This window comes from Caretta caretta, chromosome 14, assembly GCF_965140235.1.
Source record: "Caretta caretta isolate rCarCar2 chromosome 14, rCarCar1.hap1, whole genome shotgun sequence".
Classification (NCBI taxonomy): Eukaryota; Metazoa; Chordata; order Testudines; family Cheloniidae; genus Caretta; species Caretta caretta.
This window is the reverse complement of record NC_134219.1, coordinates 7,816,808-7,842,630: the sequence shown is the minus strand read 5'-3', so window position 1 is coordinate 7,842,630 and position 25,823 is coordinate 7,816,808. Positions and strand designations below refer to the sequence as shown.

The 25,823-nt window shown below is 39.5% G+C and overlaps 1 protein-coding gene across 1 annotated transcript in view; it reads right to left on the bottom strand.

Annotated features, from left to right (window-relative positions):
- Positions 1–1,777: 1,777 nt before the first annotated feature.
- The window catches only part of PRKCA (protein kinase C alpha), a 317,605-nt gene continuing 293,559 nt past the window's right edge, over positions 1,778–25,823 (bottom strand). Inside the window, exons 15-17 of the mRNA XM_048817528.2 lie at positions 24,957–25,064; positions 20,269–20,409; positions 1,778–10,895 (exon numbers count right to left, since the gene is read on the bottom strand). Coding sequence (XP_048673485.2) covers positions 10,731–10,895; positions 20,269–20,409; positions 24,957–25,064 — 414 coding nt within the window. The 3' untranslated portion in view covers positions 1,778–10,730. The remainder of the gene's footprint in view (positions 10,896–20,268; positions 20,410–24,956; positions 25,065–25,823) is intronic.

The window sequence follows — 25,823 nt, the reverse complement described above, 5'->3', positions numbered from 1 at the left end:
AGAACAGAGTCAGCCAGACCTATTGCTATGTAATAACCACCCAACTAAGGAACTGAGTGTGAGGTTCAACAAATATCTCAGAATGGTGCAGGCAAGATCTGGTCTCTGGAGACGCCATTCAGTATAATGTGATCAAAACTGCTTTTTGGTATTTGAGGATAAAACTATGCTGGCCAAGACATGGAAGATTAAGCCTTGACTAGTAGGCGTGCACAGACAGGCAAGGGTTACGGGAGGCAGAATAGAAAGATTACGCTGGAAGGAGAAAAAGTGTGTCCTCCATCATGGATGTGGTAAAACAAATTCACATCACAGGCAGGCTGAGGATGAGAGTGAAAATGGATTACAGACTTCATTACTGAGAATTGAAAGCAAAAAGAACTGCGATGCCTGTTAATGCGCTGGCTGAAAATTAAATGGAAAGTGTTTGAAATGCACCTGCTCTGCCACCACAGAAAGCACAATGGGGTTCAAAATTACACTCAGAGCTCCAGAGGGGAGAGCAGACAGGTTTGGTAGGGCATCATTATACATCACAGCAGAATTCACTTTAAAATTAAGCATAGCGCGCATTCATGGGCATTCAAACTCAAAATGAGCCACACTTTTTGTTTGTTTTTATTCCAAAGCAAAGAATCTCAGGGTCACAGTCAGATCAGCTCCTTACAGATCAAAAAAGTATCCTGTCTTATCCTAGCTGCAAATGAAAGTGAACAAGAAACTGACCATATGGATGAAAGAGGAAGAATTCCTCTTGCTTTGCTGCGTCACAGTTTAACAGCATCTCATTCTATGATGTCACTGACAGCAAGCATCAATGATATCAGCACCATCATGTGCACCAGAGATGGAATAACGTTACATGAGGAATTTTAGAAAAACATTAAAAAAAGCACATGCTATCCTATGGGTTTGGGATAGAACTAAATTCTTGTCCCTTGCCAATGGCACCCATTGCAAAGAATTCAGCTCTTAATGCAAATCAAGGACCAGAGTTTTAAAGATTGGGGGAGAGATGGAATACATATAGTTGACCAGCTTTTCAATAAAGAAACTTTTCTAACTTATTTAGAGACCAAAACTAACTTTAATTGGCCCATTCTCCCATGATACCACTATTTCAAGTTAGGCATTATATTTCTCAACTTTCTAGAATAACTGTTTTATACAGAAAGCTAACTTTGAAGCAATAGGGTCTGGTCAATTAGGAAACAAAAATAAATAACTAATTTATATAAATCTTTGCAGATGTCTTTCAACAACAACAACAAAAAAAGTGTCCAGATATGGCATGCTGGAGAAGGGACAAATCACCCCAGAGGAATGGGCTGATCTGAAAAAAGAGGACCAGCAACCTCAGACTGTAGCACAATTAAATTTCTTTAAGGTACTGTTTCATGGTACCTCACACCAGTCAGGCTGAGAGAGCATGTGTACTTGTATTGAATGCAGATAAATGATGAAGAAATTGTGGTGAAAGTGGAGATTTTATACATATATGGTGGACATGTCCAGTCATTCGAGTACTGGGATGTAATCTGTAAGTAAATATCACAAATTGTTGGATATTTACAACCAAATGATCCTTTGGTAATAGTGGGAAATTCAGATCCAGCTCTGAACTTCATAGCTTGGCTAAGCCAAATCCCTGGATCTAAGCAGTGCAAAGTTTGGGGACATGCTGGACCTGAGCTAAGGTCCACCCCTAACTTTACAGTAAAGAATTCAGTCACTGGAGTTCCCCAAAGGATATAAGCCAGACAAAAGAACACAAAGCAATGATCAAGCATCTTTATTCAGACACACTTGCTTTCAAACTACAATTAATATTTAACAAAAGCATATCATGCAAACAAAGATTAAAGGTTAAAGAACTAAGAAAAAACAATGCAGTAATTTATACATCAATCTTGCCAGCTATTCTTCCAATATTTTTTAAGAAATGAATCACCTCTCCACATTTTCCTATAGTATCTTGCAATTAAATAATAAGAAAATAATGTTCTCCTCTTTATAAAAACAAAGTTTGTGTCTTAAAATGATATCCTTCACTGTTAATGATTTCAAGGTGATATTATTCCTTGATAAAAAAATAAAAGAATGTTAACACAACAAATGCAATGATTTCAAATGTTTCAGGCGTATTCTATAAAAGACAGACATTATCTTGCTAAAAGTACAAGTATTGTGAGCTGCATTTTTAAGCTTTTACATTCATTCTCGTAACTCAAAGAAGAGAATACATTTGAAACTCTTTCCGGGGAAATAAATTGGCAGTGTTAAATCTTCGCCTTACAGCAAGAATGCTCACTAAGGCTCCAATTCAGCAAAACACTCAAGCATGCGTTTAAGTCCCACTGACTTCAATGGGTCTTAAGCATGTGCTGCTGGAAGTTAAGCACAGATGGACTTAAGCATATGATTACATGCTTTACTGAACGGGGCTAACGGCTCAGTTCTGCAAGGTGTGGAGCACGATGACCCTGGATCGAGTACAGTACTGAAGCACATTCTGAGCTACAAGCCTGTGAGTAGTTCTAACTCCAGTGGGATTACTCATGTGCTTAAAGTAAAGTACCATGAAGCGCTTGGCTGGATCAGAGCCAGAGTGACCAGCAAGACTGAGCCCTACAGGCAAGGGCGCAAATAATGCTGATTCTGCACAATTGTTCAACCGGGAAAAAAACCCAACAGTTTGTTACTTTATCAATTCAAATTATTCTTTTTTTCTTAAAAAAAAAAAATAATAATGGGGGCTCATAAAGATTAAAAAACAAAGATTATTGTTCTCAAAATCTGTTTCTTTCACCTATTTATAAATTATAAAAAATAACTTGCTATTAGCTGAAGATTTCACGACAGGTCCTTCTAATCAAAAATTAATATATGGCCCAGTCTGCGCCCATTGACATAAAAGGGCAACAGATTTGGATCTCACCTACCACCTATTCTGACTCCCATCGAAGTCAATAGAAAAACGTCCTGAGTTTACTTGCAGCGGGATTGTGCCCTTGCATCACTGGACTTCAGGGGACGTTAAAAATGAGTGAATGAAGTTACACCAGTCATAAACCAGAGTGAAATCCAGCTCTATGGCTTCAATGGAAGCAGGCTAAGGCCTGCAACATGATCAATGTTGTTGCTATTGCTTTTGCATTTCTATCCTTAAAATGATTTATAAACATTACAGAATTTTTAGCCAGTCATCACAGATAGAAGAAAAATATAGTGTCTGGGGCTGTTTCCCCTGCAAGTTGAACTATCTGTGACGCTGTAGCTAAGCATGGAGCTGGATGAAGCAGGAGCCCAGCACCTCACAGATGCAAGTTAAATTACCAGCTGAGCAAAATCCTCACTGATGGGAAAACTGCAAACAAAAGATCACTTCCCCCTGTTAAAAGAGATAACTGAGCGTGACTAGAAACCAGTTGGGTTGTCAATTTTATTTAGCCATATGGAATTTTGCTCTACAATCAATTCTGCTAAAATTTTTTAAATTGCACAAAGAAGTCTCAGTAGTTGGAAAATGGGTAGTGCAACGGACTTCTACATGACTGGCAAGCAACACTTCACATTGTGATACGAGTTCAGTTAACAAGAGCTAAGCTGTACTCCAGATCCTACAAGAAACAGATATGTTATTTCTTTTAAATGGTTTTAGTAGAATTACTGAAGTTATATAAAAGTATAAATAGCATGGTATATCCAGCAACACCATGTGAACTGAATAAACTGATTTATTTATTATTAAAAAATTATAATAATACTTCCAATTACATAACACTTTTCATGTTAAAAGTCATTAGAAACATTAACTAAGTAGTCCTCACAATACCTGGTGAAGGAGGTAAGTATTATTATCCCCATTTTACAGATGGGGAAACTGAGGCAGAGAGGTTAAGTAACTTGCCCAAGGCCACAGAGGGAGTCAGTGATCGACCTGGGATCAGAATACATGTTTATGTATCCCACACCTGTGCTCAGAACACGAGAGCACCCCCTCCTCTCGATTTTCTTATGAACAGGAGGGCTTTAGTGCATGACTATAATCCATTATAAGGCTATTTAATTACCAATCATTACTGGCACCACTATTCATTGATATGAAATCAGACATGGTTACTGTGTCAATTTTTGTATAACACTTCATTTAAACATTTGAAATAGTTTCTAAGTTTAGGGAATTGAAGGAAAAAGTGGTTTGGCTTTTATATACTATCTTTTAGTTTTTAATGTAGCTAAATGTCTCCCTAACTAACAGCACAGATCTAACTGAATTCCTGTATTTGACACGGATGTTTGTAAAGAAACAAAAACCATACACAATAATTTATGGCAATGACTAAAACAAACAAAATCATATTACATTTCCAGAAATTCCTTGGCAGGTTAGCACAGCTACTGCAGACCAAATACTCCAAATACCCTTTCTAATGATATCAAAGATTTATCACTGGTGTTTCCAATGTTGTGCTTTGCTTAGTATGGAGTATCCTCTCCCTTTGATGATTGCATGTAACTCCCGCTCAGTTTAACTGGAGTCATGTGCATGCACCGAAGGGAAACATGCCCATAAGTAAAAACAACGAGGAGTACTTAAGAGACTAACACATTTATTTGGGCATAAGCTTTCCTGGGCTAAAACCCACTTCATCAGATGCATGGAGTGGAAAATACAGTAAGTAGGTATATATACACAGTACATGAAAAGATGGGAGTTGCCTTACCAAGTGCGGGGTCAGTGCTATCGAGACAATTCAATTAAAGTGGAAGTGGGCTATTCTCAACAGTAGAATACCAATACCCATAAGTGTCATCAGGAATTGCAACTCTGGACCTTTAACATTCCACCTTTCCTACAAGGAGAGAGGCTTTTCCCCTTGTTTGATTTACAGGAGCTCAGTTGTTTTCCCATGGAATTGACCCTGCAGGACAGGAAGGATTTTAAAGGATCAGAGTGTACACATGCTGTAGGTTACTTTATTCCAGGGCCAGGCAAATTATGGCCCATGGGCTGGATCCGGCCCGCAGGATTGCCACCGCTGCTCCGGGAAGCGGCCACACCACGTCCCTACAGCCCCTGGGGGTAGGGGTGGGGCGGCAGAGAGCTCCGCACCCTGCTTTTGCCTGTGGGTACCTCTCCGCAAAGCTCCCATTGGCCAGGAACGGGTTACCACGGCCAATGGGAGCTTCTGGGGAGGTACCCACAGGCGAGGGAAACATGCGGAGCCCTGTGTCCTCCTCCCACCCCCCCCCCCAGGGCCGTGCAGGGACTTGATGCCGGCTGCTTCCCAGAGTGGTGCAGTGCGGGGCCGGGGCTCGCAGGCAGGGAGCCTGCCCTGGCCCCGCTGCCACCCCAGAGCCTCTCTAGGTAAGCGGCGCCGGGCCGGAGCCTGAACCCCTCCTGCATCCTGCACCCCATCTCCCTGCCCTGGGCCCCCACCTGCACCCTGCGCCCTTTCTGCACTCCAACTCCCTGCCCTGAGCCCCCTGCTGCATCCCACAGCCTTCCTGCACCCCCAACTCCCTTCCTGAACTTCAACCCCGACCTGACCCGCCTCCTGCACTCCACATCCCTCCTGTACCCTAACCCCCTTCCGTGAGCCCCTTCATACATCCTGCACCCCTCCTCTGCCCCAACCACTTGCCCTGAGCCCCTTCCTACACACCGCACCCCAACCCCCTGCCCTGCAAGCAATTTCCCCACCCAGATGTGGACCTCGGGCCAAAAAGTTTGCCCACCCCTGCTTTATTCACTAATGGATGGTTTTGACAGTGTAATTGTATTTAGGTTCTAAAAGAAAAATCACATTTTATTTCTGCAGCGTATGAAAGGTCTAAAGGCTAAATGTCCGTTCCTCCTCCCCCGCATTTCTAACCTGGGTTACGTTGGAATTTTCAATGTTAGGAGTGTATTCTCTCTTTATGCATGTGCAATTCCTGTTGATAGCAATAGGAATGGAGTGCAGATCAACTGGCTCTGTCTTTCAAGTCTGTATTCACATAGCGGTCCTTACCTCACCCAAGTAATCCCACTGAAATCAATAGGACGTAAATAAAGACTTGAAGGATTTTGCCCACAGAGTAAAATCCACCCCATGAAGAGGGCCAGTAGGAGGCATAGGAACCAATTCATTCCTTGAGGGCTTATGTGTGACTTAAGTGGTTCCAAGGCTTGTGCTAGCTCTCTGCATACGGGTGGATTTCACCTACAGACAGGAACACATAGACTCCATTTATTTCACGGGTTACTCACTAATGCAGCTGTCTTTTTGCCTCAACCTGGGAAATGGACAGAGTTTTGCATCTACAGAGAGTGTTTCTAACACATTATGTAGAGATATGTTACTTATAATTTCTTTTTTAAAAACACACTCGTTTTAAAAATATGCAGTTGATTGGGGGGGGGGTTTTTTAGGGGAAAAATGGAACATGGTCAATCGCAAGCAGTTTCAGATTAGCAGCCTGAAGCCAAAACTTTTTCTCAATAGTTAAAATTCCCTATGAATTGAGATTTTAACAACCTCTTTGGGACATCTCTACATTTATCGGCCCTCAGCCCAATTAATCTCCAACAGGCACCTACAACTGCTGCAGCATAGTGTCAATATTACCTAATCATGGGGGTCCGGGGCACTCAACTCCTTCAGAAGTCAACAGGAGCAGAGTCCATTCAGGGACTTATAAAATCAGGCTCTTAAAACTTTGACCTAAATATTAATGCAACAAAATGTCAGTTCTAGTTTTACAAACTCATGATATCAGGGGGTTTTGTCGCCTCAACGGGAAAGGTTCTAACTTAAATGAGGTCATTTTAATGTTGACTACTCATGTTAACCAAAGTTCTCTGGACAGCCACACCTGTATATAGATATCTGATAAATAAACAACAGCTGTATTAAAATGGCATTAGGAACACTTTTGCTGTACACTTAGGGTTTTACTTTCTATAATGCATTTCCAAATCATAAGGAAATCACTGGATGTGCCTTTTAAATTGTGTGTAAAGGGCTGGTCCTAACATCAGGGCTCATATGAAACCTCATGAGTAAGGTATAGTAAATTAACGATAACTTGTCTAGACAGTCACTTTTAGACAGTTCTGCACAATATTGCCTTATTCTTGCAGGATGGGCGAGTTCACAGTACCCCTTTTTAGCATTACAAAAACTTACACAAGAAGACAGGAGAGGTCCCAATCACAGGAACTTTGAGGTAACACGATCAGAGATGACTTCCTGTTTTTAACCTTACCAACTGCAGAGCATGTGCAAATGCTTAAGAAAATAAAAATGAAAAATCTTGAGGAAATGAACAAAAGCAAATCTTTTTGAGGTTTGGATGTTGGACCAGCCCTTTAATGCTATGCCCCAGTAGGCACAGTACTGTTTAACATTTAAAATGTGGGTCTACAACTTATGAATTCCATAGCTCCACTTCACCACTGATATCACGTAAGGAAAACAGAAGTTCCATATCTTGTCTACCAATCTCCTGTCCAGCTTGGCTCTGTTCCATTTCTCCCCAGCGGCTTCTCTCATCTCTAAATCTCCTGTGCTCTGCTATCCTTTTCTATTTTTCCTTTTCAAAGTCTCTCCGTTACCTAACACCCAACATCATACTCCAAGGGTACACCAACACTGCAATAAAAGACTACTGGCTCAGCCATGACTGGCCCGAGTCAGCTGACTTAGGCTTGTAGGACTCGGGCTGTGGGGTTAAAAATTGCAGTATAGATCTTTGGCCTTGGGCTGCAGCCATGGCTCCGAAGCCTCGCAAGGGTGGAGGGTCTCAGAGACCAGGCACAAGCCCGACCCTGAACACCTGCACTGGAATTTGTAGCCCTGCACACCATGAGCCCAATTCAGTTGACCAGGCTCTGAGACTAGGTGCCGGAGGTTTTTTATTGCAGGGCAGATGTACCCCTAGAGTACATTTAATGACAGCTCCTGTCAATATCGGTGGCTGTGATGTTAACAGCCCCTTATTCTAAATCTGAGCCTCTGAAGTAATCTACTGAACCCATCATCAAATGTGGCTTGATGCCTTGCTGTCCCTACCCTGTGTCAGGAGTCAATGCTAGTAGATTAGAATAATGTAGAAGGTCATGAAATTATACAGATGTCCACATACTTTATGTTGCATACCCATGTTTTTAAAGATATATATGATACACAAACAAGACAATTCATTCTCAGGTTTGGCAGATAACTTAATATTTTGACACAGATTTTGTTTTAAATTATTATTCCTAAAATAATTTTAAATTTTGTTTTGAAATTTGTTTGAAAGTTTCTGTAGTTCAGCAATAGCTTGAGCTCTGGTTTGTTTATAGTGCTCCTCATTTGCAGTGTGCTTCTCTAAGATCTCAGAAATGTTCCATTTTACCAGTAGCCCAGGATTACTCATTCACTTTGAGCTTGATCCCAAAAACTCATACTCACATGAGTAGACCTTTTCTTATGAGAGTGGTCCCAGAGATTGCAATAGGAGTATCTGTGGGTGAAATCCATTCCTGTGCAAAAGATCAGCACAAGTCATGAGGACTATGCACCACTGACACCCTCAACTTTTGAGAATAGAAGAGATACATAAGCTTTATACTGGCCGTCTGCACATGGCTGAATTTCACCCAGACATAACTCCACTGCAATCTGTGAGATTGCTCAAGGAGGTAAGGAATAGTCATATGAGTAACAGTTTACAGGATTGTGCCCTTCCACAGTATTTTGGCACAGTTTAGATGATCTATTGTAATAGAAAACTGATGTTAAGGAAATTGCACCCTTCGTTACAGATTCTGATTCGTTCATAAGTATTTTATGGGAAATATTTTACTTTGCGTGAGAGTAAGTTTACATGCTGGGGAAAAAAACGGTAGATCACTCTGCATGCAGCAAAAGAGACAACATGCTTCTGGCACTGACATACACATCCGGAAGGCAAAATATGTCTAAGATCGCTAACATTAGCGAGGCAAAAGGAAAAGGAAATGACTATACCAATTTACGTGCCATCATGGAACCAAAATATGCACAAAAGTATTTACTGATCTTTGAATCAATATCTTCTAGTAAGATCTAAAAGGAAATAACAATCATTTTAACCAGGTGATTGCTACAAGAGAAGACTGCATTAATTACAGTGTTCATCACTGCAAATAAAGAAAATCTATTTTCTTTTTTGCAAGTAATAGATGTGAAAGAGAAGCATCATTGAATCTTGTATAAAACCTGCAAGTAGCCATTACTGTTTAAAAATAGATCTACATTTAAAAGAAAAATAGCATATCCTATTCCATTGACCATATCCATAAACTAAAAAAAACAAAACAAAAACAGAAAAAAATTAGCAAGAAAACATTAAGCTAAATCTAAATAATAATGCTCATTTAGAACAAGAACCTTCACAAACATAGCACAATTTTGTCTTATAATTTTTTTAATACTCTATACTTGATACGATTATGTCAATAATAGAGATTTGCTTATTAAGGGTTATTATTAAACATGCAAAATTCATTGCATGAAGCATCTGCAAAATGTATTAAATTCCCTTCTACCAATAAAACAATTTTTAACTGCTTTTTATTTCAGTTCTACAGCTCCACAGGTTTTTAACCAATATTTAAAGTGGAATTTAAACCAAAAAACCCTCATATTTTTCTAAGTTACCCTGGGGAAAGCAGGAAGTGACTCTGAACTCCGCACTGTCATTAACTAACTGCACACAGTGCTCTCCTCTACTACCCTGTTCTGCAGCCTACTAAATGAATAAGCGTGAGTGGGTTGTAAGGGGTTACAGTTCTGTTTCACACTCTGGTTAACAAAAGTTTTATAGCAAAATATTGGTATTAATAGAACTGGCTAACAATGAACTTGAGTAGTGGTGTAAATTAAATTAATATAACTAACAATGGCACCCTGGATCACAGAATAATCTCATGGAGATTAAAGTTAACATAAGTATTATTATTTTTATTACTATTAATTATGCAATTTTATCCTTGAGCTAATATTTGCCCTGCGCGCTAGTTACCATCAGTCCTAAATATCTGGCTGCTATTGAAAATCTGTTTAAATTTGTGTCTGCAAGTGAGTCTCAGAGCCCAAGAGTCCGACTTTATTTCCTTAAAAAAACCAACCTGGTACCTAAAAGCAGTAGTTTTGACACATCTTGCTTTGAGCAATCTTACACAGTGCTCCTCCCCGCCCCCCAGCTGCCCCTCCCTTCCAGTCACTTGTGCTGTTTCTTCAGGAAGACCAAAAGGAAGAGTAGTCCCTCAGGGCCGAGGGCTCACATTCCATGCTATCCACATTTAAGGGCTGAAGACTTTCCATTTTAAGGGGGGTTGCTTTTTTTTTTTCCAGTCTACTTGATGCTGTTGCATTCTTTCTAATATGCTTTTCCAGTGCTGGAGGGGAATTGGAAAAGGTCAATAGAAACTATGCAAATATATTAAAATAGACCAAAAATGGCTGACTTCATAAGAGTAACCCTACAGCCAGTAGTGTGAATAAATGGGCACTGTCTATTACATGAGCTCCTACTAAGACAACTTCTCTTTGTTGCAAAGCCAAATCCTGAATGAGTGTCCTTTTCCCTCCCCCTCCTCCTGAACTTTTTACTCTACAATTTCCAGGCCCAACTGAAACCAACAAGGCAAAGGCCTAAAAATTCTAGGGCAAAGGTCCATTTTCCACTGTGTGGTTTGTTCATGTCTATCAGCTTCATACTACACTTAGTAAGCTTGGGTGTACAAACTGTGGGTTGACATAGGAGAACCCTTCAAAATCTGTTTGGTCTATGTTAGAAATGACCAGCTGATCAGGCGGTGTTAACACTGGTTGTCCTCGAGTAAAGAATTTGTCGAAGTTTTCAGCACCTTTGCCACACTAAAAGAGAAAAAGGAAAAAAATAATATAATTAGATGAAAACCCATCAACGACACCTACTGGCAGCGCTGTCTCTTGGCAAATCATTCAGGATAGATATTGTGGACTTCTCTCACGTTTTACCTTTACAGGTAGCTAGGACACAATTTTCTTCCCTGATGTTAAAACATATGGCAAGATGCAAGGTGAAGAGAAAATGAAAAATGTGTAACACATGGAGTAAGTAACAGGATTGTGATGTAACAGAGTTCTTTCCAGAAGTACTGTGTGGCTCAGGAATATGGCATGGAAAATATGCATGGAAAAGGTGGGGCAAACCTCCCCTTACAGGTACTCCGGTAGATGGGCAATGGCTTTGTTCAACAGAGTTATCATGTGAGTAAAATTACTCATATATATAAAGCTGGAAGCATGAATCTGTCAATTACCGACAGCATTATACACAGGCTTGGAAGGATTGGATTTTTATCAGTGAATGTCAATTTCACCACACACACAAACTGATGAAAAAATACTTCCATCAATAATAACTGACATTTACAGCTAGGCAAAGTAAGAAAAATGCTGCTTGCCAACTCATGAGAGTTTAATTTAAGGATATTTACTTTGTATATTTTGACCTGTGATGTTGACAATTTGAGTTTCAACGGTTATAAAGCTTTCACTTTTTATATCTTGGTGTCTGCTGTCATTAAATAATTATTGTCTGTATCCCCGATGGTCTGAAGCCCCATAATTTCCCACAACTGGGAACATTTAAATATGTAAAAATAGGAAAAACACTTTAAAATAAACATTGATATCTGTCGAAATGGTGAAAAAATAAAAATTGAATTCTGCCAAGCCTGATTCTACAGCATGCACCTGACTATGAATTTTGACTCCGAGCTCTTTTTCAGCTGGACCTCATATGAGTATGTCATTGTTCACAACAATGCACTTTCTTAATACTTGGTCTTGCCTCAAAGAAAAACTAACCCAAATGCATTATAACTCCCATTTGGAGTATTGAGAGGCTAGCTTGTGTTGAACATGAGCAGACCCCTTTGTAAATTAAGACTGGTGGAATTCTATCCTGTTTGTTTAGTAGGTACACGTTTAGCATACTATTTTCTGGGTCTTGAAGAGTATGTCTACGCTGCAGTTACACTGTGACTGGCCTTTGTCAGCTGACTTGGGCTCGTGGGGCTCAAACTAAGAGGCTGTTTAACTGCAGTGTAGACGTTCCAGCTCGAGCTGGAGCCTGGGATCTAGGACCCTGCAAGGTTATTGAAATGATACTGAATTCTAAAGCAGCTTCCAATCATGAAATCAGCTCTGCAAGACATTTATTTCAAACCACACATCGAGACTACGTGAAATTTTTTAGACAACAGAAAGATGGAGAGCCTGGAGAGGCAAGTTGTGTCTGCCAAAGGAAGGAGTTATAAAGGCCTGCAGAGGAGGTGGCTGGACACAACTGGCTCTATTTCAGAGACAGGGAAACCTCTCGTCTCATAAAGGCCAGCTAAGAGGTATAGTTGTGTATATCAGCTCCACGCAGAAAGCGATTCAGTCAGAACAAACACGAAGAGCTGTTTTCATGGCAAAGTTGAGGGCAGTACTGAGGAGGGCAGAAAACGCTCAGAGCAAAGCAGCATTACTTGCAAGTAAAAGGGGATGGAGGAATGGAAGGAGCACAACAAAATTAGCTTGGCTGGAAGAAACTGAGTGCACACTCAGGGAATACTGGACTTTGTATCCTCTGGAGAAGCCTAAAGGAACTTAAGGGCAAATCAGGTTACCGCAATGATGTTAGTGGTACAGTGCTATACTGGGCGGTGTGTGCCAGGACTACCAGTCCTGCAAAAATGTCTTCCCATTATACCTGCCCCTTTCCTCTCTGCTAACTTCTGTAGGGCGTCTGCACTACTTTACATTATATTTAATGGGCATGTTTGCATTCAGCCTTCAAGGATGGTATACCACTATGCACCACCTTCCTACCTGGGAACAGATGGTTCATATGAATCTTGTCTGCATTATCTAACACTAATGCGAACTGGGGTAGGGTTGAAGAGGAGTAGAGGGAACTCAAGTGATGAGATGCATGGTTCATATGCTACTTTGGACACAGTTCACTTATACCGTGTTCCCAATTATCTTGTAGAGAACTAGCAGAAATAATAATAGTAATAAAGTGTAAGTAAAGCTGCAAAGAATTTTTCTGTCTTGGGCACAAGATGCCTTATGTTTTAAATAAAAACTGCATGCGCAGGACACTGACTATAGTGTTCACTAGGCTATTTGTTCAGTTTATTACCAACACAAACAGAAAAACACTCCAACCAGTTAAAGAGTTATGTTAGTTTGCTTATCATTTCACCCAGCGCTCTGAATATGTGCTCACCGAATACCTCGATGCCCACTGAAGCCAGTGCATTTTGGTACAGAAGTGCTGAAGAACAAGAATGGACAGAACTGAATTTTGGTGAAGGGTAAAACTCTCCATCTTCAGAGTTGTGAGAAAGCAAGCATGTTCCACAATTAACTACCATCAAATCCATCTAGAGTCATGGCACTCAATTCAAAGCAGCAATAAAGGGGCTTACTTAACAGGGGAGCTTCTTTTTTTTTTTTTAAAAACATCTTTGACAAATGCATCTCATGCCTCCAAAAGAAAACATCATGCCCAGTAAGTTCTTTCAGTCAATGGAAGCTTATCCATGAAGAAGATGACGCAAAGATGAACCATTTAAACAATATTATCACTGATAGTCTAACCACCCGCTTTATGAATCTTATTACCACAAATTGCTGTAACTGGCATAACTCTGAAGAGTAAGACTGTTCTAGATCTTGATGAAAAATTCTTGTTTCAGTCACAGTTCCCTGTTGCATAGGCTAGAATTAGGATATTCTAAACACACGCAGGAAGGTGACATCTCCTTCAAGCTGCAAAAGAATTTAATCTAGAACCTGCAAATATTTTATTATTGGGCTGTGCTGGTACATACCCTTCCTAAGCTATACACTGTAATCAGAGATGGTTTGGGGAGGCTCACACAATTAATTATATTCCATGTGTGTTCCTAAACAAATTGCCACTAGCTGACATGAAGTTAAGTTTGTATTTAATCTACTGAAATGCAAAATATCTTATCTCCTCTGTCCCTGTATAAAAATTACTTGAACTTAAAACAAAAGGGAAACATTAACTGGCTTTTTTGTCTTTTTGTTTCACATGAAGTCTAAAAAATGTCTCCAAATAATCTTTTCCTACCCTCATTCATGAACAGCAACTACAATATGTCATCATATAGCTTGCGTCAGATTTCTTAAGCCCTGTCTGTAGCAGTTGCTTATGTTGATTCAGGCACCCTGGTGGTAGTAACATTGGGAGTCCTTGATTAGATAGGCCAAAAACGTTTTTAATGTTGCATCATCTGAGATATTCCTTCTAAGAGGAAATCTAATTAACATTGTTGTTAAAAATGCCTCTGGCACCCAGTAGCCTACACTAAGGCTCCCATTATTGCTAACCTTATTGGAGCTGAAACAGGATTAGCAACAGTGGGAAATTTTGGAAAAATGTCTCTATTGTAGGTCTCCTTTCTGCTATGTGTTTAGTCACTTAACAATAATTCTGCATCTGGCATCCAGATGAATCCCATTACAATCTATCACATTCACTATTGCTTGTAAATTTCAAAGTGTAAAACTATTTACCTTTAGACTCGTTTTTGTTTCCTTTTAATTTCTGCTTTGACTCTTGATACATAGTGTTTAAAATTTGCCAAGAGATTGCCTAAAAATCTCTTACAACACTTTTCCTGGCAGTATCAAAACAAAGTCCAAGGAGAGAACAGGCAGTGAGGCTTGAACTTCCTCTTTCAGTCAGTTCAGGTTTGAGGCAGAAGGAGCTAGCCCATTTGGCATTCGTTCGATGGGTAACTGAGGAAATCAATCCCTGAGACTATCCAAGAGTCTGGCATCTTTCACAAGCAACTAAACTCACTTAAAAAATAAGGAAAAAAAAGGCAGTGTTTCTTCCCTATTCATTTTTTTTTTTTTTTTTTTGCAGAGTATGACAGATTTGTGTATGTCTGTATCTAGCCATAAACCCCATTTTGTTTTGTAAATGCTATTTTGATTATAAACTGTCTGTGCTTCCTTGTTGCCTTTTAACTTCCAACTTGGACTTGGCTATCAGGGTCATTAGCAGAGACTCTCTGTGCTCCTAGCAGCAGACTAACGATGGAGAGCAAGCAAGAGTCATTAACATGATCGATCTTCCATTCAAATGGAATCACCTTTAGAACAATGAGCTGGCTGCAGCCGAGAACAACCAGTGTCCCAGGTGGAATTTAACTAAGCAATGAATCACCTGACAAGGGACATGAAGCCACTTGGAGGTGTCACCTGAGAGAGGGGGCTGAAGCTTTGTAAAAGGACTTTCTTCAGCAAGGGGGAAGGAGACCACAACAAGAAGATAAGGCTGCCCAGGAGGAAAGGAAGAATCCTAGACCCGCTAGACGGACACTGACTAAGACCCAGAGGGCTCTGAAGGGGTGAGGAAAATGAGGCAGGGATGTTTGTGTGGGCTTTGTTATTTTTCCACAGACCTCTGTCTTTCTTGTGTTTGTCTATGGGTTTGTCCGCACTGGCCAGCTAATTCAGTGCTGCTGATCGATGCAGCGGCGTCAATTTAGTGGGTCTGGTGAAGATTCGATAAGTCGATGGGAGAGCGCTCTCTCATTGACTCCAGAACTCCATCTCCCTGAGAGGCAGAAGCTAAGTTGGTGGGAGAGCATCTCCTGTTGACATAGCGCAGTGTAGACACCACATTAAGTCGATGTAAGTTATGTCACTCGGGGGGTGATTTTTTTCACACTACTGAGTGATGTAACTTACATCGACCTAAGCGGTGGTGTAGACTAGACCAAAGAGTAAAGTGTAATTGGTTAAGAAGTTGCTCTGCAATGTGTGTGTGTGTGTCACTTGTTTTATCTGTCTCGAAGTAGCCAAAGGGTGAAAGGCATTCTTATAGAAGTTCTAGCTTGATTTTGAGACCAATGAGGTTTGAAGGAATTCAGATAAGCACTGTGTACCAGTAGCCAATGAATACGTGCACCTGTCATAACCTTCAGCTTCTTGCCAGCTCTCCTGTATGTCAGATCCTTTTTAAAACTTGAGGTTTTGGATGTTATTTTTTCTGGCTGCATTCCTTTTGCAGATAAATGACATACAGCACTGGAACTGGTGACACAGAGTGTAGGAAATCAGTGGCAGAGACTATCACAAAAGCACTCATCCTGATTTAATATGGGTTTATCCATCATAAAAAGCTCAATGTGTAATATTAAAAAAAAAAACTTTAAACACTGATATTGTTATTATGGATGTTTGCCCAGTACTAAAGCAGGATGGAAAAGATCCACTTCCTACACTGGAAGCTGCCAGTAAAATATCCCTTTTAGCAAGATATCAATCAGCAACAGTAGCCTGAGAAATGCCAATTGGTAATTAAACAGATTATTTAAAAATTCAGTTTACACTTTATTCGTAATGAGGAGCATGTCTAACACTGTGAACTTTCAGACTGCAAGGATAAGCAAAATGGATGCAGTTTTCTTTTAATAGTTTTTTCTACCTAATTCTGTGATGTGCTCATTAACAGATTGCTGTTTGGCTTGTATAATTTACGTACAGAAGATGTAGTTTATGCATCAGGACTTAGTCAGGCAACCATACAATCAAAGGCCAAACATCACTTTTAACTAAAGAGTCTGTTTCTCCTCTTGAAGCACATGTAAAACTTCTATGAACATGTAATTAATAAGGATATTGCCGGCATAACATATGTATTAAATATTTGGATATTGCCTGCACAAAAAAGCAAAATAGATTCCCTAGCATATTATTTTCAATAATATGCACTATAATAGCATGCACTGTAAGCAACACAATGGCTCAGACTTTAGTCTATTTATATGAACCTCACTCATTGTCTAGTGTAAAAATGGTCATACAAGTATTTCCACACTGCAAATCTAAAATGAATTATGATTTTATTACTGTTCAGAGCATATAAGATATGACTGACATTCAGCAGTAAGTGACATTGAATGAAATTTTCAAAAGTGCCTCAGGTACTTAGAGGCCTAAGTCGAACTGAAAGTCAACGATACATAGATTCTTAAGTGCATACGTCAATTTGAAAAATGGGATTTAGATGCTTTTGAAAATGTTACCCTGATGACTTCCCTTGATAAATGAAGAGACTCAAGAAGTACCTTATTAATTAAAAACATACTTCCAGGAGACGTAGAAAGGCATAATTATACCTCAATCTCAGGTAGCCAGAGAAAACTGTCTAGTTTGTTCTTTAGCAGCTTCAATTTTAGTTTACTTATATAATTAATTATAACGTGTTTGTCAAAACAAAAAGTTTTATGGCATTTTATAAAAATCAATTTAATATTTCAATATAGTTATATAAAAGCAGGGCCAAATTTTCCTCTTAGTTACACCAGTGTAAAAATGTAACATGATAGGAAAGAACAACAGGAACCTCTATTATCAGCAAAAAATGTCCCATCCTGCAAACCCACTTACTTCTGGTTAGTCCCTTACAGGACTACGCATATAAGAAAGAACTACTTGTGCATGTAAAAGTTGCAGGACTGGGCCTCAAGGAACTGATTCCCTATTTCAGTTACAAGAGCCACTTACACCTAGTAAGATTTTCTGCAAAATGACATAATTAAATCCAGCTTTACAAATACCTGTAGGCTCTTATGAAGATGTTTTAATCTGAAAATCAACATAAATAGAATTAGATAGGAGGATATGTTGGTAAACCAACAACAAGGGACACAAGATTTGGATTTAAAATGATTCTCTAAGAAAGTAAGGCAGCCACATGAATACTAGATTTATCTTGGTATGTTTCAACAGCAACCTGTATAAATAAAATAAGTCATAATCAACAGCTGAGAAACAGCACATCTGGTGATTAATCCTCTATGATGATATAAATAGGAGCTGTGATATAGATTTCTGCAATTAAATGTAACATATTTGAATTAGATTGTATTTTGGGCTTTTAGTACTTTACACCCTTTATTAAAGTTTCATATGGGAAACGTGGGCCTAGATCCTGTGAGGTGCTGAGATTATTTTCCTTAACTTCAGTGGGAGTTCAGCACACTCAGTTCCATGGAGGATCAAATACAGATATTAACGGAGATACGGTTTATTTTTAGCTTTAATTTTGATACAAACACTGCATGATGAAAAACGTACATAATTTGTGTCTGAAAAAGAGCAATTCCCCAGCTGTCTGCCAGGTTGAAGAACCATCAATGGTCATTAATAGAACCATGTGCATTTCCTTACTTATTTACACAATTCTTTGTGTGTGACATTCACTTTTTATGATAAGCCTGACTTTTACTAGCCCAGTATATAGTTCTCTTGGTATGCAAGCAAACCTCCTGTTGAGGTTAAAGTATGCATATGGCTCTCAACAAGAGAAGACTACACATAGGTGCTGGAAATAGCAGTGCACAGGGTGCTGCGGCACCCCAGGCTTGAAGTGGTTTCCATTATATACAGGATTTACACCTTGGTTCAATGGCTCTCAGCAGCCCCACTATAAAAATTGTTCCAGCACGCCTGAGAACATATGCTCTCCTTGGGTAGTACCTGCCCTCTGTTCACTGATCCATCTTTAGTGAGATTTACTCTAACATTCCAAACCTCTGAATAGCTTCAAACAGCTGCCATCAACTGGCTAGAGAAATGTACTCTTCTTTTCCATAAATGAAGAGTCTGTACCATCTCCCATCCAACCTCCCTGACCGGTAAATACAGAACACTGGTCCAAGGACCATGAGCAACAATATTCAGTCCTATATAGTGGCAGGTTTGTGGTCTGATATCTTCTGACCCTGGAGAGCAAGAATTGAGCATTTTTATATTATCGGAAAGGGTTGATTCTAATGAAACACACAGCATTTACTTCCAGCCATGAAATGTACCCAAATATCAGATCTCACAGCAAAGGCAAGCTATTCAGGTCATTCATTTATAGAAGAGTTTTAATCTAATTTGCCTCTACAGTTACTATAACATTAAAAAAAAAAAAACTTTCCGAAGCATTTCTAACATTGTTTTTCTATAAAACACATAACATGTGCAGAAATACATGATAGCATGGTATCGTATAAAGCTTTGTGATGACCATCGTCACTCAAGGTTTCATCACTCCTGAGTAATGTGGCCAACCCAGACTCATGCTGATAAAACAATTATACTATACTGTCATGTACTCCCCATCCATCTGCATGGAGGATGATTACATAGATTCCTTTCATCTTGTTATGCTACTAAATAGAAACAAAACAAGTGTTATAGAGGAGAGCTGCTACAGTAAGACATTTTCCAGGGGTCTCTGGTAGCTTTGGCCTCCTTCTTCCTCAGATTTAACCTATTTTCTCCTTTGCATCAAGAACAAGCCTTTGTTTATCAATCATGTTACAAGTTGAAAGAAATTCTGAGCGGGGAAGAGCCTTGTGGCAAACCTGGAAATTCAACCAACTTGGACTCTGTCAAACCAATATGGGAAGCACAGTCCAAAGTTGAAGCTATTTAATGAAAATATCCCTGTACAGTTATACCATGGGCTATCCGTTCAAGTGTTCAGTGAAACAGTTGCCAGACCCTCATACAAAGAGACGGGCAATTTCTCAGGTAAATAGGCACCATGCCATTTAAAGCTTTCCAGATTAAAACCTAGCTCCTTCAACTGAAGCCAGTGCAGATCGCGGAGAACAAGTGTTGGGCGCTCCCTCTGGGGAAACCCCATCAAAAGTAGGCAGGCCGCTGAATTGTGCACTGCATGAGGTTTCCGAATGGTGTTCAGGTGTAGCTAACATTATGGTACTGCAATTCTGAGCTGCAAATACATGGATAACCGACAAGGCCTGAGTCTAAAAGAATAGGTCACAATACTTCAGCCAAACATAGATAGGAAGCATTAAGGAAGTAGGGATTTTATTGTACAGAAAATCTCTGCAAACTGACTTCCATTTAATCAACCGTGTGTTTTCACGTAGCACAGCTGTATCAGAGGCTTCCTATCAGGAACTCAGCAATGATTCTGTGGTATTTTTGATGATGCCCTAGCTACACTGGCTAGAGCATGGAGTAGTCCTAGCGGCACTGCCTGGCAGTCTGACATAATCAAAGGGCTTGATTTAAGAAACGTCCCACCTTTTGGGATACAGCCGTCTTGCAATGCTGTCAAGTTAGCATTAGCCTCATACCACAGAGAGGCTTGACCGCAGACAGCGCATTTTAATAGGGAGCCATCCCGTGTCTCACTCACCACTTTAGGCTTGAATGGTGGCTGAATCTCTCTGTTCTCCAGTTTCTCCCAGTCGATTCTCCTGAAGAATGCATGCTCCCTGACATCTTGCTCTCCCTCAGGCCCACAGCCAAGCCTTTTTGCAGGGTGTTTTGTCATTAACTACAAATTAATAAAACATCAAATGATTAAAGTGACTTTTGGAATGAAAGAGTAACAGACTGTCCACAGGTGGAACTGTTATTGTTCATGTCAAGATGTAGCTCAGCAATAAAATCCTTGTGAAAAGCTATACTTTATTTTTAAAGTGTTAATTTCTTTATTTCAAAGCTAGAGATTGCCTGTAGGCACTGAAATTAAAGGCCACACTTTAAACCCTGCTCTCCTCTTTCGTTACACAAAGTTTACCGATACAGGGACAAATTTAGGCATGGTATAGGCAGGCACAATGGAATTACATCTGCATTCATCATGTCTGAATTCAGCCTGTTGTTATTACAATGTAGTCTTGTACATATCCAGAACAGGCTCTATTCGGCTTCAGCAATCAATTAAACTTGATAAATTCCATTACACTGAAATATTTAAAGTACAAGTTCCTGATAATTTTTCTGTGTGTGTTCTGGACACCCCATTACCGCATCTGTCATTTTTTGGCAGCCTCCTGACAGTAACTAATCTGTGCTTCTCCTCCTCCACCCTTAATACCAACTTGATCAATATTAAATACCAGCTGCACAGGAAAACCACACTCACAAAAAGGAGCAATAATGCACACTTTGAAACAGTATTGTGTACCCTAATTAGCAAGGAAATGAGCAGCCAATGAGTATGAGCACTGGCAACTAAGGGATGCAGCCCTCAACCAATATTATGGGACTTCTGAAATCTCTTTATTCTAGTACAGTGGGTGCCATTAATAAATGAGCATTTACTGCATTTCCTTATTTGATGTTACTGTAGTATTTGCCATATTCCCTATCTACAGAATGGGAAATATAATGAGTGGAATAGTTGCGACAACTACTGCAATAAAACTCTCTTAAATTACTGAATTGCATACGTTAATCACTTTAATAGCAATGTATGTATAGCCAGCATATTAAAAAATAGAGCTAAAAGTCAGACTCTTAAGTTTATATATTAGGCAGCTAAACAAGTAGCTTGATTTTAAAAAAATCTTGTACATCCAGCGGTCCCTTTTATGTCAATCAAGCCTCTTATTTAGGTGAGTCAATATGAATGTTGGGTTTTAAAGGTAGTCTCCTTTTTGGGAAAATTTTGCTAGTAAATATGGATTTAGGAGTCAATATCTTGGCACCTACTTTTGAAAAAGATGATCAGATATCTTTGTTCACCTGATTAAACTAGTCCATGTACATAGATGATCATTTTATCATACTTTGTGTTAACAGCAATGATACAAAACAGGGAGCCAAAAGGGATTTAAGGAAACAGAATGTACATTAGGTTTGAAACACCTTGTTCTTCAAGCTTAAAACAGCTGCTCACCATTTCTGTTAACTTTCCTCAAATGTGCAATTTGACAGCTAGTGACATCAGAAAGTGTTGCTTATGGTTGTATTAGAATTACATTCTGTTCTAAAATAATAACCCCTGCCAAAAATGAAGACTTGTGAATTGGTTGTACAGTTGCCAACCAAAAGTTACAAGCTGAAGAGCAAGCAGGATTCCTTGGTTTTGGCCAGTTGAGGCTAAGTATTGTATGTTGTTGAAAAGTACAGCACCACACAAATAACATTTCCTATCACAAAAATAAGTACGGTAGCAGCACTATCTGCACTTGGAGGTACTGCTTTGAATTCTACTCTCCGGGTGTCACATAGGAAGCTCTGTTGCTGGATTCTCATAGACTACACGTGTCCGAGAAAGGGATTTTAAAAGGGTATGAAAGGACATAACATGTCTCCTTGAGTCATTTCAATCACAGAAATGTTCCACAGACATAGCAAAGTAGTATTCACCTTGAATGATGGTCTATTCAGGAAGTTCATATGGATTTGAAGGATGTTAGCAGGAAATTAAATCTAACTCCTCAGAGTCACTTCTGTGCTTGACACCTTTCCCACACTGCTCTGAACTTGCCCTTCTTCAGAGTACTAGATGCTCAGAAAGTATCTTTTGTGAGGAAAATATCTGTCCGTTATAGACAGAGGGAATTCCAATAGCTGAGATTTAGGAAAGCCGTTTTTGTCCATTATAAACTGATAGGACCCTCTAACTACAAAAATTATGAGGTGATCGCACTGTATTTTGTTGGATGCAAATTCTACTTTTAAATATATCAGCAGTATCAGACTTTTTGCATGGGAGGGGTCTACTCAATCTGCTAATAATGAAAAATCTAGAGAGCTGTGTGAGCATAAATGCAGCTGTGTGTGACTTTTGTGGAACATTTGTGACAATATCTTAGTATACTTGGGAATGCCATTAAAGCAGTTTGACTATAAAACACACTTCAGTGTTAGCAGACAATGGGTACTGAGAGATGCTAAATCCAAGCTATACAGTGATCCTACAGTCCAGGTGAATCATTCTAGCAAAAGGTTCAAGGCTGGCTCTCATAGAACTAAGGGCTTTGGCTGCCTAGCTTCACATCACAGCTGAGTAATCTTCAATCTCAATTCAGATGAAACTCTTAAACAATACTGCATTTTATTTATTATGTAAGACAGGATGGTTGGAAAAGGGATATCAGGCCAGATCAGAGCCAGAATTTTTAATTGTGTTAGCTAAACCTCCTCCTCCCCCCCCCCCCCCCACAGTTGCAATGAACATTATTTTTAAAATTAAAATGTAAACAACATTTCCCTTAATGCTTACAACCCAAACATTGTGGCACTCTTGTTAATATAGGAGAACAGGAAAATCAGCGTAAGAAATACCGAGAAAAATACCAAATGTAAGCAAGGAGATTAAACAGTGAAAAGAAAAAGCAGCTTTTAAAATTCTTTCATTTTAATAATGTGAAGTGTTGTCTGTAATGTAAGAAAGGAGATCAGACTTTAGGCTACAGTGATATTTATCTGGACAGTTCCCTTATGAACATGATTAGCTTTGTGTCACTTGTGTAGCATCCTTTACCTTGAGGACTGCAAAGGGCTTCAGAAAAGATACTCTGAAATGTAGCCACTTCTGGGACGGGGAGTGTCACAATTCACATAAAGGGCAATGCAAAGAGTAAGGGGGAAAAGAGCAAAGTCTGGCTAAAACACTAGGACAAACTTTTCATTTTAGGAAAAATGACATGGGATTTTTCCTATTTCCCCAGAGGATACAGGATCCTCAGGCAAAATACCCCACCAGTACTGTACTTGTACAGAATTTAATTTCTCTGAATATGAAGAATGGACCCTCATGTACAGCAACTAGAGTATTCTACAATAATGAATGGCAAACACTGCATCTTGAGATAACAATCTGGGTGAATAGCATAAAAGAACATCATGTTTCTTTTTTATAAGGGAGATCTAACTTGATCCCAATAGGATTTGAACCTGTGGCAGAAGGAGGATTATGTAATTTCAATCCTGAGATATAGACATTTATTCCATTCCTACGCTATGTTGCAATGGCCTTCCATATATTGTGATAAATCAAATCTCTTTTCATTTTCTCAATGATTTTATCTTTAAAGAAAAAAACGGAGTCAGCGACCGTACTACATATGCAGTTCCAAAGGACACTCTGAACTGGGGTAGCAGATGCCAAATTCATTGTCTATTTAAACGCACTAAAATTTTCATCCAGGTGAAGAAGTAATAGACATCTGAAATTCACATTTGGGAAGAGCTACAGAAATGAGGTGCTCCAGGGAATGATACTGAGTCAGAAAAACGTCAACACAAACTTTACTTAGCTAATTCTCCGCAGTCACATTAATGCGCTCCCAAAACCCCCCATTAAAATAGCCTACAATCAGAGATGACCTTAAGCCACAAAGCTTGGACCTGGATCAGAATTTCCTCACCACTCACTGGTGTTTAGGCTGGAGGTTTACATTCAGGCTAATTTCTATCTAAATTCTAAAATGACTCCTTTTAATTGACTGTTTGCAGTGATGCTGTAGCTGTGTTGGCCCAGGATATTAGACCGATAAGGTGGGTGAGGTAATAGGTTTTATTGGACCAACTTCTGTTGGTGAAAGAGAAAGCTTTTGAGCTGCACAGCTCTGTGTAAATTGGTCCAATAAAAGACACTACCTCACCCACCTTGTCCCTCCTGTTAATTCCTTCAGTTCTTCCTATCAGGTCAAACACACAGGGCCAGTGCTGCAGTGTGCCTCCTGCAAAGTGCTGCATAGGGGCAGCTCCCATTTGGAACCTATGAGAGGTGAGACAGCTTGGCACCTTGCCTGATCTGACTCACAGTGCAGACAATTTAAGAGGCGGGAAAGGCTCATACAACCACCCCATTTGTAACTTCTGCTCTGTATGTGGCTGTAACTGATTCTGAAATCTTTCCCTACCACAAAATAAACAAGAGTTCACACTCTTGCAGCCCTGACCTTTGGCAGAGGCCAAGTGAGGATGAAAGTTATCATCCATGTTATCTGCCTAAAATCCGGGCTGGACACTGTTTATATTTGGAAAAGCCCAGTGGTATAAACTCAGTCAAACTCACAAACTTTGGTTATTTAACACACACTGTTGAAAAAGGACCCCATGATACAGAAGCAACTTGCTTACCCCTTTGCAGATAGAAACAGCTTCTTTGGACAACGATTTAGGATAGGACACATTATGCTCCATTATGGACTGGAAGAGTTCATCTTCATCCTCCCCATCAAATGGAGGCTGCGCAAGGAAAATAAACGAGGTAAAATCATGTGGTGTTAATTTTAATTCCCTATAAATGCTATTTATTTACTGAAAAGCAGATACATTATTGAGGAGTTTTACATTTACAATGTACTCAACAATGCTGGTTATCTAAGGGTTTGTTTATCTTTAATGAGATCTTTTTAAAGTTACCTTGCTGTAGCCATCCTAAAACAATCTAATCAGTACATGATTTAGGCCATTACTTTCAATGACTTTGATCTAAAGTGTCATGTAATTCCAATGATGCTCCCATCTGATTTATGGGTAAATAGTGTTTCTGTGAGGGGAAGACAGTGTCACAAGTATGGGCTACATTTGTGGTTAAAAGACGGTGTGAGGATGAAGAAAACCAGCACAAGATCCATGGGAACTGCTTAAGTCCCACATAAACCCTGAACTAAGAGTTTAAGTGGGACTTAAGTGTCGCATAGGCCTTCAAGTGGCCCTTTGCACAGGGGTGAATATCACCCAGAAAGAACACTCCAGAAAAGAAAGCACCAGTTAGTTATAATGTACACAGAGACAAGAGCTCATGCAAACAAATAAATGTTTACAGATTGCTGGGCCTAATCGTATGTTTTTTTGAAGACATATTCAAGGCAGCTATCATAATTAAAACAAATGTTGATGCATTTATCTGCAAACAAATCTACATCTTCCAAGAAGCCCTGGAGGAATTACTTAGCACTTACTGTAAATGCAGAAAATCCTAATAAGATAATGCTATATAAA